Source organism: Pan troglodytes, chromosome 20 (genome assembly GCF_028858775.2).
Source record: "Pan troglodytes isolate AG18354 chromosome 20, NHGRI_mPanTro3-v2.0_pri, whole genome shotgun sequence".
Classification (NCBI taxonomy): Eukaryota; Metazoa; Chordata; class Mammalia; order Primates; family Hominidae; genus Pan; species Pan troglodytes.
Genome location: NC_072418.2, coordinates 6,493,953 through 6,509,405, shown reverse-complemented (window position 1 = coordinate 6,509,405; position 15,453 = coordinate 6,493,953). Strand labels below are relative to the sequence as shown.

Below are 15,453 nucleotides of genomic sequence, written 5' to 3'. Positions count from 1 at the left end.
AGCATTTATAAATGCATCATTTTTTTTTTGTATCGTTGTTCTGTATGTCAGCTATACAAAAAAAATGGGAGGTCGAGGCAGGAGGATCACTTGAGCTTAGGAATTTGAGGCAGTTGTGGTGACAGAGGGAAACCTTGACTTTAAATAAAATAAAATAAGGCCAGGCACAGTGGCTCATGCCTGTAATCCCAGCACTTTGGGAGGCTGAGGCGGGTGGATCACCTGATGTCAGGAGATCGAGACCAGCCTGACCAACATGGTGAAACCCCGTCTCTACTAAAAATACAAAAATTAGCCGGGCATGGTGGCAGGCACCTGTAGTCCTAGCTACCTGGGGGCTGAGGTATGAGAATCACTTGAGCCCAGGAGGTGGAGGCTACAGTGAGCCGAGATTGTGGCACTGCACTTAGCCTGGACGACGGAGCATGACTCTATCTCAAAAAATAAACAAATAAAATAAAACAAAATAAGCCAGTTATCATTGCCAAAGCAGTCGTTCATTCTCCTTTCCCTTCCTTCATGGCCTGCTGAAGTACTGCCTCCTCCGGGAAGCCTTCCTGGATCTGCAGTGACCCTGCAGGCTCTCTTTCTTTTCTGTACACCTTAATGAACAGTACGTCACCCCATCCTGACCATCAGATCCTAGAGGCTGAGCACACAGCTGGTGCTCACTGCATATCTCTCTAGTTGCCAGGGGCACCCTGGCCTTCACTAGAGATTATCAGGATAATCTTTGGCATTGGAGAAACAGGATTTCAAAACCCTGAGTCTGCCACTTGCATGCTGTGTGACTTAGGGCTCATGGCTTAACCTCTCTGGGCCTTGACCTTCTCATCTGCAAAATGGGTTTGGGTTGTCAAACCTGGCTTATGGGAGCGTGAAGCCCTTGGCAGGGTAGATGGCCTTCAATTGGTGTGCAATGGGCACCATAAGCTCAATAGACCATCCCAGGGATCAAGCCTGCAGCAGCTGTGTAGCATTGGGCAAATGACTGAACCTCTCTGTGCCCTTTTTCTCCTATGTAAAATTAAGATAATAAAAGCCCCAGGCGGGGCGCAGTAGCTCATGCCTATAATCCAGCACTGTGAGAGGCCAAAGCAGGAGGATCACTTGAGGCTACGAGTTCAAGACCAGCCTGGGAAACATAGCAAGACCCATATCTACAGAAAAAAATTAAAAGAAAAATCAGCTGGGTCTAAACGGGGCACGGTGGCTCACGCCTGTGATCCCAGCACTTTGGGAGGCCGAGGTGGGCAGATCACGAGGTCAGGAGATCGAGACCATCCTGGCTAACATGATGAAACCCTGTCTCTACTAAAAATACAAAAAAAAATCCTGGCTAATACAGTTAAACCCCAGCTCTACTAAAAAGATACAAAAAATCAGCCAGGTGTGGTGGCGGGCGCCTGTAGTCCCAGCTACTCGGGAGGCTGAGGCAGGAGAATGGTGTGAACCCGGTAGGCGGAGCTTGCAGTGAGCCGAGATCGCGCCACTGCACTCCAGCCTGGGTCACAGAGCAAGACTCCGTCTCAAAAAAAAAAAAAAAAGAAAAATTAGCCAGGTGTGGCGGCATGCTCCTGTAGTCCCAGCTGCTGGGGAGGCTGAGGCAGGAGAATGGTGTGAACCCGGTAGGTGGAGCTTGCAGTGAGCCGAGATCGCGCCACTGCACTCCAGCCTAGGTGACAGAGCAAGACGCCATCTCAAAAAAAAAAAAAAAGAAAAAAGAAAAACAAAATTAGCCAGGCCTGGTGGTGCATGCCTGTAATCTCAGCTACTTGGGAGGCTGAGGCAGGAGAATCACTTGAACCCGGGAGGCAGAGGTGGCAGTGATCCGAGATTGCACCACTGCACTCCAGCCTGGGCAACAGAGCAAGATTCTGTCTCAGAAAAATAAAATAAAATTAAATTAAATTAAATTAAAAAGACAAGAAAAATTAGCTGGGTGTGGTGGTGCACGCCTGTAGTCCCAGCTACTTGGGAGTCTGAGGCAGGAGGATCGCTTGAGGCCAGGAGTTTGAGGCTGCAGTGAGCTAGGATTGCGCCACTGCACTCCAGCCTGGGCGATAGAGTGAGATCCTATCTCAAAAAAAACTTTTTTAAGATGATAAATAAAGAGTGCCTGGCATATAGCAGGTGCAGCCTCAGTTTTAGCTTTGTTCTTTTTGTTGTTGTTATTGTTGAGACAGTCCTGGTCTATTGGCCAGGCTGGAGTGCAGTGGTACAATCACAGCTCACTGCAGCCTTGACCTCCTGGGCTCAAGCGATCCTTCCACCTCAGCCTCCCGAGTAGCTGGGACCACAGGCATGTGCCACCATGCCAGGCTAATTTTTGTATTTTTTGTATAGATGGGGTTTCACCATGTTGCCCAGGCTGGTCTCAAACTCCTGAGCTCAAGCGATCTGCCTGCCTTGGCCTCCCAAAGTGCTGGGATTACAGGTGTGAACCACCACACTCAGCCAGTTTTAGCTTTTTTTTGTTGTTGCTATTGTTACTACTAAGTACTACAGAGGAAGACACCCCAGCCCAGGCGACAGTGAGCCCAGGACTGGAATGGTCTCTAACTGTGGGCAAATTCCACGCCTTTCTGTGACTCAGTTTTCCAGTCTCTGAAATGGGGATATTTAGGCTCCTCGAACCCGAGCAGCCCTCCCAGCTCCAACGCCCCATGGGAGGGTGTGGGGGTGCTCACCAGGTCCCCGCTGCTGCCCGAAAGGAGGAGGTCTTTCACGGTGAGATTGCATCGTGGGGACAGGTCCACCGGATCAGCCGGCTTCTCAGCACAGATCCTTCCTCCTGGGCTCCACATTTCTGACCAGGGCAGGTGGGGACGGAGACAGGGAGAGTGTCAGATGGGGGGAGTCCTGAGCTTCCAGCCTCTAACCGCCTCCTCCACCAAGTCTCCCATGATTAATCCCAACATTCATATGACTTCTGCCAGAGTTTGGAGTCCCCAAGGCCTGAGTTGAAGGGGGCAGCCCTCACTAGTGACTCGGTCTCCCCTCTGCTATAACATGGGAACCCAGCCAGTCATGGTGGCTCACGCCTGTATTCCCAGCACTTTGGGAGGCCAAGGCAGGCGGATCATCTGAGGTTAGGAGTTCAAGACCAGCCTGGCCAACATGGTGAAACCCCATCTCTATTAAAAATACAAAAATTAGCCGGGCCTGGTGGCGTGCACCTGTAATCCCAGCTGCTCGGGAGGCTGAGGCAGGAGAATCACTTGAACCCGGGTGGCGGACGTTACAGTGAGCTGAGATTGTGGCACTGCCCTCCAGCCTGGGTGACACAGCGAGACTCCATCTCAAAAAAAAAAAAAAGATGGGGACCCAAATTCAACAGGGCTTGGTTCTGTCCGTCCCACAAGGCTGAGGAAGACACAGGACATTGTCAGGAGACACTGGCTGATTCAAAAGGGAGTGGCTGTTATCACACAGAATTACAGGCTAGATTTGCAGCCAGCCAGGCGTTATCTCACCCAAGGGGCAGGGACGAGGTCTGATTCACCTCTGGTTGTCCCCTCCTGGTAGCCGGCATGCAGTAGGCATGCTGTCCCAGCCCACAAACTTCGGGTCAGGTAACCCTTGGTTCTAATCCTGGTTGGGCAGGGCTGTGTGACCTTGAGTAAGTGACTTCACCTCTCTGAGCCTCAGATTTTTTTTTTTTTTTTTGAGACGGAGTCTCGCTCTGTCGCCAGGCTGGAGAGCAGTGTGGCAATCTTGGCTCACCGCAACCTCCACCTCCCAGGTTCAAGAGATTCTCCTGCCTTAGCCTCCCGAGTAGCTGAGACTACAGGCGCCCGCCACCACACCCAGCTAATTTTTGTATTTTTAGTAGAGACAGAGGTTTCACCATGTTGGCCAGGATGGTCTCGATCTCTTGACCTCGTGATCCGCTCGCTTCGGCCTCCCAAAGTGCTGGGATTACAGGCGTGAACCACTGTGCCCAGCGTTTTTTGTTTTTGTTTTTTGGTTTTTTTTTCAAGACAGAGTCTGGCTCTGTCAGCCAGGATGGAGTGCAGTGGCATGATCTCGGCTCACTGCAACCTCCGCCTCCCGGGTTCCCGTGATTCTCCTGCCTCAGGCTCCTGAGTAGCTGGGACTACAGGTGGCCCCCACCATGCCCGGCTAATTTTGTATTTTTAGTAGAGATGGGGTTTCACCATGTTGGCTAGGCTGGTCTTGAAGTCCTAACCTCAAGTGATCCGCCTGCCTCAGCCTCCCAAAGTGCTGGGATTACAGGCATGAGTCACCGCTCCGGGCCTGAGCCTCAGTTTTGTCAACTCTCCAATGGGACCAAGAAGAGCTCATAGCAAGGGTCAAGGGACAAAGGCCACCCAGAGGCCAAGTATCTCCAGCCAGGGCTCTGCCTGGCCCACCGGGACTGCTTAATCAATAGAGTAAATCATTACTGATCTGCTGTTCCCCATGTCTAGGAGGAGCACCCTGGAACCTAGGACCCGGTAACCTCATGCACTTTTATTGAGCATCTACAGGCTGGGTGGAGTGGCTCACACCTGGAATCTCAGCACTTTGGGAGGCTGAGGCGGGCAGATCACCTGAGCTCAGGAGTTCGAGACCAGCCTGGCCAACATGGTGAAACCTCGTCTCTACTAAAAAATAAATATTAGCCGGGCATGGTGGCATATGCTTGTGATCCCAGCTACTCAGGAGGCTGAGGCAGGTGAATTGCTTGAACCTGGAAGGCAGAGCTTGCAGTGAGCAGAGATCGCGCCACTTTACTCCAGCCTGGGTGACAGAGTGAGACTCTGTCTCAAAAAATAAAAATAAATAAAAAATTTAAAAAAATCTACTAGGAACCAGGCACGGGGTACAGACACGTAGAAGACAAGACCCTGACTTTGGGCTGTGCCCAAAAGCCACCTGCCGGGGTTGCATCCTAGCTCTGTGGTTTTAGCTCATTGCTCAACCTGACAGGACTGTTTCACGATCTGGAAAATGGGCTCCCTGTAGCATCCACGTGAAAGCATGGAAACACCTAGCCAAGGGAGACACGTGTCCTGAGTTTGAGTTTGGGCCCAACTCCAAAATGCTGTGTGACCTTGGACAAGATGCCAGCCCTCTCTGGGCCTCCATTTCCTCACTTACAGGAAGGGCCCTGGAACAAGGTGAGGGCGGTGGGCAGAGACACAGCAGGACTCACCCAGGTCTATGGTCACAGAGGCTTCAGGTACTTGGATCACTGGCCCTGGGGGTGTGGTGGGGCAAGAGTTGCCAGGATGATAGGAGAGGCAGGGCCCCTTGCCAGGCTGGGCAGGATGGCAGCCGGCAGGGGAGGTGGCTGGTCCGCTGCGTGGAGGGGTGTCCTGGGGGTCGGAGGGGAGGTCTTCGGAGATGCCACTATCACTGCCTTCGGGGGACCAGAGTGGGGAGCTGGGCAGTGAGTCTCCAGAGCCCAGGATGGAGCTGAGGAAGTCGTCAGAGTCGGGGTTTGGCAGGACCTGCTGGGGTGGACAGGGAGGGGTAGTAGGAATTAGGAAGTGCGCACTCTTTTTAGATTAGTGTGTGGCCCCAGGGAAACCAGTGACCCTCTTTGGGCCTTAGGTGTCCTTCCTTTCTCCAAGATGAGTTACTGCTTCTTCCTCCCGGGGCTGTTGAGGCTCAAACACAGTAACATAGCATAAAAATCCCAGCCAGTGCCAGGTGCAGTGGCTCCCGCCTGTAATCCCAGCACTTCGGGAGGCCAAGGAGGGCAAATCACTTGAGGTCAGGAGTTCGAGATCCGCCTGGCCAACATGATGAAACCCCATTTCTACTAAAAATACAAAAAGTAGCTGGGCGTGGTGGCGGGCATCTGTAGTCCCAGCTACTCGGGAGTCTGAGGAAGGAGATTCTGAACCCGTAAGACAGAGGCTGCAGTGAGCCGAGATCACACCACCGCACTCCACCCTAGGCAACAGAGCAAGACTCCATCTCAAAAAAAAAAAAGAAAAAAAGAAAAACAAAAGAGCCAGGCACGGTGGCTCAGGCCTGTAATCTCAGCACTTTGGGAGGCCAAGGCGGGCAGATCACCTGAGGTCGGGAGTTTGAGACCAGCCTGACCAACAGGGAGAAACCCCGTCTCTACTAAAAATACAAAATTAGCCAGGCGTGGTGGCACATGCCTGTAATCTCAGCTACTCGGGAAGCTGAGGCAGGAGAATCACTTGAACCTGGGAGGTGGGGGTTGCAGTATGCCAAGATCACACCATTGCACTCCAGCCTGGGCAAAACAAGAGCGAAACTCTGTCTAAGAAAGAAAGAGAGAGAGAGAGGAAGGAAGAGAGGAAGGGAGGAAGGGAGGGAGGGGGAGAGAGAGAGAGACAGAGAGAGAGGGAGAGAGAGAGAGCGAGAGAGAGAAAAAAAAAACGAGAGAGAGAGAGAAAGAAAGAAAGAGAAAAAAGGGCCGGGTGTGGTGGCTCACGCCTGTAATCCCAGCACTTTGGGAGGCCGAGGCAGGTGGATCACCTGAGGTCAGAAGTTCAAGACCAGCCTGGCCAACATGGTGAAACCCCATCTCTACTAAAAACACAAGAAATTAGCCGAGCGTGGTGGCGGATGCCTGTAATCCCAGCTACTCGGGAGGTTGAGGTAGGAGAATCACTTGAACCTGGGATGCGGAGGTTGCAGTGAGCCAAGATCGCGCCATTGCGCTCCAGCCTGGGTGACAAGAGTGAAACTCTATCTCAAAAAAAAAAAAAAAAGAAAGAGAGTAAAAGAAAGAGGGAGAAAGGAAGGAAAAAAGGAAGGAAGGAAGGAAGGAAAGAGAAAAAGAGAGAGAAAAGAAAGAAAAAAAAGAAAGTGAGCCGGGCGTGGTGGCACACGCCTGTAATCTCAGCACTTTGGGAGGCCGAGGTGGGTGGATCACAAGGTCAAGAGTTCAAGACCAGCCCGGCCAGGATAGTGAAACCCATCTCTACTAAAAATACAAAAATTAGCCAGGTGCAGTGGCGGGCGCCTGTAATCCCAGCTACTTGGGAGGCTGAGGCAAGAGAATCGCTTGAACCCGGGAGGCAGAGGTTGCAGTGAGCCGAGATGGCACCACTGCACTCCAGCCTGGGCAACAGAGCGAGACTCCTTCAAAAAAAAAAAAAAAAAAGAAGAAAGAAAGAGAGAAAGGAAGGAGAGGAAGAAGAGAACCGAACCTAGCCAGGGAGATGCCCCAAGTTTGAGTTTGAACCTAACTCCAAATTGCTGTGTGACTTTGGATGAGTTTCCACCCTGCTCTGGGCCTCCATTTCCCCACCTGTAAGAAGGAGCTGATGCTACCCGCTAAATGATGTGCTTGGCTAAAATCAAGCACCGTGACCCATTAGTGCATCGTAGAGCTGAGCAGAGCTCCGGCTGGGCTCTGGCGGGTCTAGCACCTTCGTGGGGCCTCAGTTGGCCCGCCTGGAGCTCTGTGGTCCTGGGGCAACTGCAGTGGACTCCTCACCTGGTCCTTGACGTGGCCCCAGCCCTCGCCCAGCTCCACGTGTCTCAGGATGCCGTCCTGCCGGTCAAACAGGAGATCCAGGAGCTCAAAGCTGTCGATGGGGTCCATGGAGCAGGCAGCAGAAGCCATCTGGGGCGCGAGGAACAGATGTGAGGGTCACATACAGCCCCTGTCCTCTCCACCTCCCATGTGCACACAACCCTGGCTCTTTCCGGCTAGAGTTCAGTTGCCGCTCTGCCTCCGGGTTGGGCCAGCTGCTGCCCCTCGCTGAGACTCCCTTTCCAAATCTGGACTTTGAGGCTGATAGAGAGAATTCCACAGTGTGAGAGCCAATTTCTCTTAAAGTGCTGGAGAGGCTGGATGTGGTGGCTCACGCCTGTAATCTCAGCACTTTGGGAGGCCGGGGCAGGAGGATCACTTGAGCCCAGGAGTTCAAGACCAGCCTGCGCAACATAGAGACCCCTATCCCTACTGAAAATAATTTTAAAAAATTATCTGGCTGCGGTGGCACACACTTGTCATCCCAGCTACTGGGGAGGCTGAGGCAGGAGGATCCCTTGAACCCAGGAGGTTGAGGCTGCAGTGAGCTATGGCCACCCCACTGCACTCCACCCTGGGTCACAGAGCAAGACCTTGTTCCAAAAAACAAAAAAGTATGGCAGGCACGGTGGCTCACATCTGTAATCCCAGCACTCTGGGAAGCCGAGGCGGGCAGCTCACCTGAAGTCAGGAGTTTGAGACCAGCCTAGCCAACATGGTGAAACCCTGTCTCTAGAAAAAGTACAAAAATTAGCCGGGCGTGGTGGTGCACACCTGTAATCCCAACTACTTGGGAGGCTGAGGCAGGAAGATCTCTTGAACCCAGGAGGTGGAAGTTGCAGTGAGCTGAGATCGTGCCATTGCACTCTAGCCTGGGTGACAGAGGGAGACTCCATCTCAAAAAATAAAAATAAAAATAAAAATAAAATAAAATAAAATAAAAAGTGCTGGAGAGAGGCCCTAGCTAGAGATGCCGCTTGCCTCTCAGGCCTTCACAGCCTCCCCAAGTGCCCGCTCCTAGGAGGCAGGGGGACCTGGAAGAAAGACAAGGGCAGCCCCGGGGCAAAGGCACACAGTTTTGCTCATTGCATCCTTTCTCTGGGCCTCAGTCTTCCCATCTGTACAATAGGGGTGGAGATGGGGTCCTTCCAGCTCTGGCAGCTTGGGTAGGCTTTCCCAGCCTAGACTCCCACTCTCCCTGGGGAGCTAGTAGGGCTCACCTTTCCAGCAGCTAAATCCATATTCATGGGTCCATCCAGCTCTGTCTGCAGATGCCTGGGGGGTCTCTGCTCCAAGCTGGAGGCCCACCCACCGCCAGCGTTACCTGGGGCTGGGCAAGCTCACAGCCCTCTGTGGCTCTGTCACCACTCCCAAAAGATGCTGAAGCGGTCACAGGCAGCTCCCAGCCCACCTCCAGGTGCTGATTGGTGGACAGGGTGGAGAGACAGGGTTGAGGGCCAGTGACACTGGGGCAGGCAGGAGCAGGGGAGGGAAGACCGTTATCTGGGTGTTTTGTGGTTTTCCAGCCCTCAGTGAGCAAAGGTCGAAGTCTGGGGTACCTCCACTCTGCCGTGACCTCTGCCCTACTTACGAGGACTTTTTCTTTTTTTCTTTCTTTTTTGAGACGGAGTCTCACTCTGTGGCCCAAGCTGGAGTGCAGTGGCACCATCTCATTTCGGCTCACTGCAACCTCTGCCTCTTGGGTTCAAGTGATTCTCCTGCCTCAGCCTCCCGAGTAGCTGGGACTACAGGTCCCCATCACCATGCCCGGCTAACTTTTGTATTTTTAGTAGAGACGAGGTTTCACCATGTTTTCCAGGCTGGTCTCGAACTCCTGACCTCGTGGTTGGCCCACCTCAGTCTCCCAAAGTGCGGGGATTACAGACGTGAGCCACCGCACCCGGCCAGTTACAGGACTTTTTCTCTTCAGAATTCCCAGATGGGTTCTGGGATAGCCCAGGGCCCTTACATGGGTCCTGTCCACTCCCTGGACAGAAACAAACCAAGAGGACCAGACCAGATCTTCACTGAAGCCAGTTTTCCTGCCAGCAGCTAGCGGCTCCCATCCTTCACCCCACCTGCCAACCTCCGGCCCCCAGCCCCCTCCGAAACCAGCTTGGACTCCGCCTCCGAGTCCCCATGGGTGATTCTGTGCAATCAATTCTCTCTAGAATCTTCTATCGTTCATTGAGTCAACAAATATTTATGGAGCCAAACTGGTTCCTGCTTAGGGCCTTTGCACCTGCTCACCTGCTGGCCCCTCTGCCTGGAACTCTCCTCTTGTACCCTCCCTCTTCCCCTCTGGCTCTAGGTCACTGTATTGACATTTTAGTGAATGTTCGATATTTGTGAATCAGCCCGGGTGGCTGAGAGGTGTCTCTGACCTCCCCTCCACCCCCCTACCAAGAGAGAGGAGCCCTGTTTTGTCTTTTTGGTTTTTTTTTTGGTGTTGGTGGAGGACAGGGTCTCACTCTATTGCCCAGGCTGGAGTGCAGTGGCAGGATCATAGCTCACTGCAGCCTCCAACTCCTGGGTTCAAGTGATCCTCCCATCTCAGCCTCCCAAGTAGCTAGGACTGCAGGCGTGCACCACCACACCTGGCTAATTTTGTTTTTTTTTTTTTAGAGAGATGGGGTCTTACTGTGTTGGCCAGTATGGTCTCAAACTCCTGGACTCAAATGATCCACCTGCTTCAGCCTCCCAAAGTGCTGGGTTTACAGGCATGAGCCACCGTGCCCAGGCAAAGTCCCCCTTTAGCAGATGACATATTAGACCAAGCGTGGTGGCTCACATCTGTAATGCCAGAACTTTGGGAGGCCGAGGTGGGTGGATCACCTGAGGTCAAGAGTTCGAGACCAACCTGGCCAACATGGTGAAACCCCATCTCTACTAAAAATATAAAAATTAGGTGGGCGTGGTAGCACATACCTGCAATACCAGTACTCGGGAGGCCGAAGCAGGAGAATCACTTGAACCCAGGAGGCGGAGGTTGCAGTGAGCTGAGATTACACCACTGCACTCCAACCTGGGTGACAGTGAGACTCTGTCTCAAAAAAAAAAAAAAAATGACATGTTCAGTGCAGTCCTGAAGGATGAGATGGAACTGGCCCTGGGAAGGTCTGGGGAAAGGTGTCCCAGGCAGAGGCACAGTTTGTGCAAAGGCCCTGAGGCAGGTCCGTGCCTAGCGCATTGGAGGAACAGCAATGAGACCCCTGTGGCTGGAGCAGAGTGAGGAGAGGAAGACAGGGAGGAGGGGAAGGCAGGGAGGAGGGGAAGGCAGGGAGGGGACGGGGCAGGTCGTGCAAAGCCCTGTGTGTTGTGGCAAGGAATTTGGTTTGTGCTAAACAGCAGGGTACTGTTGGAAGTTTAGCAAATAGGAGACTAAATCAAGCTTTCTGTTTGCTGGACACTGTGCCATGTGCTAGGTTGAGAGGGGTAATTTATGTGCCCTCCTTGCTCTAAAAAAATTCACATCCTGGTTCCCTTCCTCTTCCTTCCTTCCTTCCTTTTCTTCCTTCCTTCCTTCCTTCTCTCCCTCCCTCCCTCCCTCCTTCCTTCCTTCTTTCCTCTCTCTTTCTTTCTCTTTTCTCTCTCTATCTTTCTTTCTCTCTTTCTCTCTTTCTTTCTCAAGACAGAGTCTGGCTCTGTCGCCCAGGCTGGAGTGCAGTAGCACAATCTCAGCTCACTGCAATCTCCACTTCCCAGGTTCAGGCGATTCTCCTGCCTCAGCCTCCTGAGTAGCTGGCATTACAGGCTCCCACCACCGCACCCAGCTAATTTTTGTATTTTTGGTGGAGATGGGGTTTCACCATGTTGGCCAGGCTGGTCTCGAACTCCTGAATTCAAGTGATCCACCCGCCTCGGCCTCACAAAGTGCTGGGATTACAGGTATGAGCCACCATGCCCGGCCTGGTTTATATTTTTCAATGGATCACTCATATGTATTCATGAAATCAAAATTCAATAAGGGGCTACCATATGCCACGCACGATATGGTTCTTTTATCCAACACTAACTCACATTACTGCACTTGCCCTCCACTAGGGCAGACTGGAGTGCAGTGGTGTGATCAAAACTCATTGCAGCAGGCCGGGCACAGTGGCTCATGCCTGTAATCCCAGCACTTTGGGAGGCTGAGGTGGGCGGATCACGAGGTCAGGAGATCGAGACCATCCTGGCTAACACGGTGAAACCCTCTCTCCATTAAAGATACAAAAAAAAAAAAAATTAGCCGGGCGTGGCGGCGGGCGCCTATAGTCCCAGCTACTCGGGAGGCTGAGGCAGGAGAATAGCGTGAACCTGGGAGGCGGAGCTTGCAGTGAGCCAAGATCGGTGCCACTGTTCTCCAACCTGGGTGACAGAGCGAGACTCCGTCTCAAAAAAAAAAAAAAAAAACAAAAAAACTCACTGCAGCCTCAACCTTCCGGACGGAAGCTCAGGACACTCACTGTGCAATGTCTGGGACATCTGTGGTTGTCACGAGTGCGAGATGCTCCTGGCATAGAATGGGTGAAGGCCAGAGATGCCGTTCAGCACCCTACAGTGCCCAGGATGGCCCCACCCCAGAGAGCAATCCTGCCCCACAGCCACGGGATCTGGGGGAGAAAGACTGCATTAATTATTTGGGAAAAAATTGAGTGGGTTCCCTGCTCACACCAGACACCAGAATAAACTCCCAACAGGGCAGACGGTATAAACCAGGGGAACCCCAGATCCTGGGATTCACCTCCTCCCTCCTTCCCCACTCAGGGCATGGATTTCAATGTGTGCAGCCTCCTGGGACCTCAGCAGGGCAGAGCATCATGGGATACAGTCTCTTGGGGGTCCATGGAATCCCCTAACCCAGGGGAGCTCACCCAGGGTGATTTTACACCCCCCCGAGGACACTGGGTGATGTCTGAGGACATCTGTGGTTGTTACAACAAAGGGGGGGTGGCCCTGGCGCGGGGTGGGTGGAGGCCAGGGACACTGCTCAGCAACCTCCAGTGCCCAGGATGGCCCCACCCCATAGAAGGATCCGGGTCCCCAAGCTCCACGGGGCCCAAGAAGAGACCCCGATAACGGTACCTGTCCCTGTCTGGGTGCTACTAGAATTATCTCGCCCTTGACCTCTACATTTTTCTGATCTCCTTTTAACTGCTCTGTGTTGGATTTTAGAGGGGTTGTTTGCCTTGGCTTGGCTTTAGTGATCCCAGTCATAATATTTATTCAGCATTTGCCGTGGAGGCTTTTTTCCAGGGCCATCACAGTGGGTGGATCAAGTAGGTGAAGTTTGACTTCTGGACTCCTCTCTGCCTCTCCTCACCCCGTTTATCACTCTTGGGAGTTCTAGTGCCCTCGAGAGAGATCACTCCCCCTTCTCTTATCAAAACCTGCTGGAGCCGGGCACCGTGGCTCATGCCTGTAATCCAAGCCCTTTGGGAGGCTGAGGCGGGAAGATTGCTCAAGCCCTGGAGTTCCTGATCAGCCTGGGCAACAGAGCAAGACCCCATATCTACAAAAAAGTTTTAAAAATTAGCCAGGCAGCATGGCCAACATGGTGAAACCGCGTCTCTACTAAAAATACAAAAATTAGCCAGATGTGGTGGCGGGCACATGTAATCCCAGCTACTCGGGAGGCTGAGGCAGGAGGATCACTTGAACCCAGGAGGTGGAGACTGCAGTGAGCTGAGATCATGCCACTGCACCCCAGCCTGGGTGACAGAGCAAGACCCTGTATCAAAAAGAAAAGGGCCGGGCATGGTGGCTCACACCTGTAATCTCAGCACTTTGAGAGGCCAAGGCGGGCAGATCGCGAGGTCAGGAGATCGAGACCATCCTGGCTAACACGGTGAAACCCTGTCTCTACTAAAAATACAAAAAATTAGCTGGGCATGGCGGTGGGCACCTGTAGTCCCAGCTACTCGGGAGGCTGAGACAGGAGAATGGCGTGAACCCAGGAGGCAGAGCTTGCAGTGAGCTGAGATCGCGCCACTGCACTCCAGCCTGGGCGACAGAGCAAGACTCCGTCTCAAAAAAAAAAAAATTAGCCAAGCATGGTGGTGCACACCTGTAGTCCCAGCTACTTGGGAGGCTGAGGCAGGAGGATCGCTTGAGCCTGGGAGTTTGAGGCTACCATGAGCTGTGACTGCACCACTGCACCAGCCTGGGCCACAGGGCGAGACTTTTTCTCAAAAATAACAATACTTATTATTATGAACTTTAGAAGCCTTTTGTACACCTCAGTGAAGGGATTTCAGGTATCTGTTAACAGGGAGGATAAGAATAAGCACTTGGCCCGCATGGTAGCTCACGCCTGTCATCCCAGCACTCTGGGAGGCCGAGGTGGGCGGATCACCTGAGGTCAGGAGTTTGAGACCAGCCTGCCCAACATGGCGAAACCCCGTCACTACTAAAAAATACAAGAATTAGCTGGGCGTGGTGGCACTCGCCTGTAATGCCAACTACTCAGGAGGCTGAGGCTGGAGAATCACTCGAACCTGGGAGGCAGAGGTTGCAGTGAGCCGAGATCACGCCACTAAATTCCAGCCTGGGCCACAGAGAAAGATTCTGTCAAAAAAAAAAAAAAAGAAGAAGAAGAAGAAGCAGCTCTTGTGGGGACAGAAGGACTTTTCACTGCCATTGACCTCATAGCAGTTTATCCACTGAACACCACTACATATCTCAAAGGGACAATAACTTGGAATCTAAAGTAAAATTCCTGCAGTCATTTTCAGCAATGTGTTTAAGTACATGTTCCCTCTGTAGACTGTCACTTTATTGCTAACACATCATTGTTTGTTTGTTTGTTTGTTTTGATACAAGGTTTCACTCTGTTGCTCAGGCTGGAGTGCAGTGGCGCCATCTTGGCTCACTACAACTTTTGCCTCCCAGGCTCAAGTGATCCTCCCACCTCAACCTCCCAAGTAGCTGAGGCTACAGGTGCGTGCCACCACACTTGGCTAATTTTTGTATTTTTTTGTGGAGATGAGGTTTCTTCATGTTGCCCAGGTTGGTCTCAAACTCCTAGCCTCAAGTGATCCTCCCACCTCAGCCTCCCAAAGTGCTGGGATTACAGGCATGAGCCACCACGCCAAACCCTCTCTTTTTTTTTTTTGAGACTGAGTTTCGCTCTTGTTGCCCAGGCTGGAGTACAATGGCTGCGATCTCGGCTGACTGCAACCTCTGCCTCCCAGGTTCAAGCAATTCTCCTGCCTCAGCCTCCTGAGTAGCTGGGATTACAGGCGCCCGCCACCACGCCCAGCTAATTTTGTGTTTTTAGTAGAGACCGGGTTTCACCATGTTGATTAGGTTGGTCTTGAACTCCCAACCTGAGGGGATCTGCCTGCCTCGGTCTCCCAAACTGATGGGATTACAGGCATGAGCCACCACACCTGGCCCTTCCCATGTTTTGAACCAAGTGGTAAAGTCAATAAAAGCTTGACAATGGAACACGTCCCTGTATAAAGCCCTGCATTGCCCAATGTGTTTGCACACTGTTGTCAATTCTCATAAACCCACCCAGCAGAACATACAACAGCGTGCTGGCCCGGGAACCACAGGAGTTTCCCATTGCGCAAAAAATACAATGTCATCAAACGAGCAAGAGTTCATCATTATTTAATTTTTTTTTTTTTTTTTTGAGATGGAGTCTTGCTCTGTCGCCCAGGCTGGAGTGCAATGGCACGAACTCAGCTCACTACAACCTCTGCCTCCCGGGTTCAAGCAATTCTCCTGCTTCAGCTTCCCAAATAGCTGGGATTACAGGCACGTGCTACCATGCCCGGCTAATTTTTTGTATTTTTAGTAGAGACGGGGTTTCACCGTGTTAGCCAGGATGGTCTGGATCTCCTGACCTCGTGATCCTCCCAGCTCGGCCGCCCAAAGTGCTGGCATTACAGGCGTGAGCCACCGCGCCCGGCCACAAATATATTTTTTAAGTGAAATTTAATTTTGCCTTGAACTTGTAAAATACAGCTGCTGGAAAACTTAAGAGGATACCT

The 15,453-nt window shown here is 52.3% G+C and overlaps 1 protein-coding gene across 5 annotated transcripts in view; it reads right to left on the bottom strand.

The window, feature by feature from the left end:
* Window positions 1-15,453, bottom strand: part of CREB3L3 (cAMP responsive element binding protein 3 like 3) — a 47,132-nt gene that overhangs the window by 9,270 nt on the left and 22,409 nt on the right. The window contains exons 2-6 of one of the 5 annotated variants that reach the window (XM_063801016.1): window positions 13,903-14,020; window positions 11,920-12,066; window positions 7,433-7,561; window positions 5,162-5,459; window positions 2,691-2,809 (exon numbers count right to left, since the gene is read on the bottom strand). In XM_063801016.1, coding sequence (XP_063657086.1) covers window positions 2,691-2,809; window positions 5,162-5,459; window positions 7,433-7,561; window positions 11,920-11,973 — 600 coding nt within the window. In that variant the 5' untranslated portion in view covers window positions 11,974-12,066; window positions 13,903-14,020. Of the gene's footprint in view, window positions 1-2,690; window positions 2,810-5,161; window positions 5,463-7,432; window positions 7,562-8,691; window positions 8,938-11,919; window positions 12,067-13,902; window positions 14,021-15,453 lie in introns of those variants that run through there. The other 4 variants (XM_016934682.4, XM_054673525.2, XM_524059.9 and 1 more) reach the window with 4 other exon arrangements.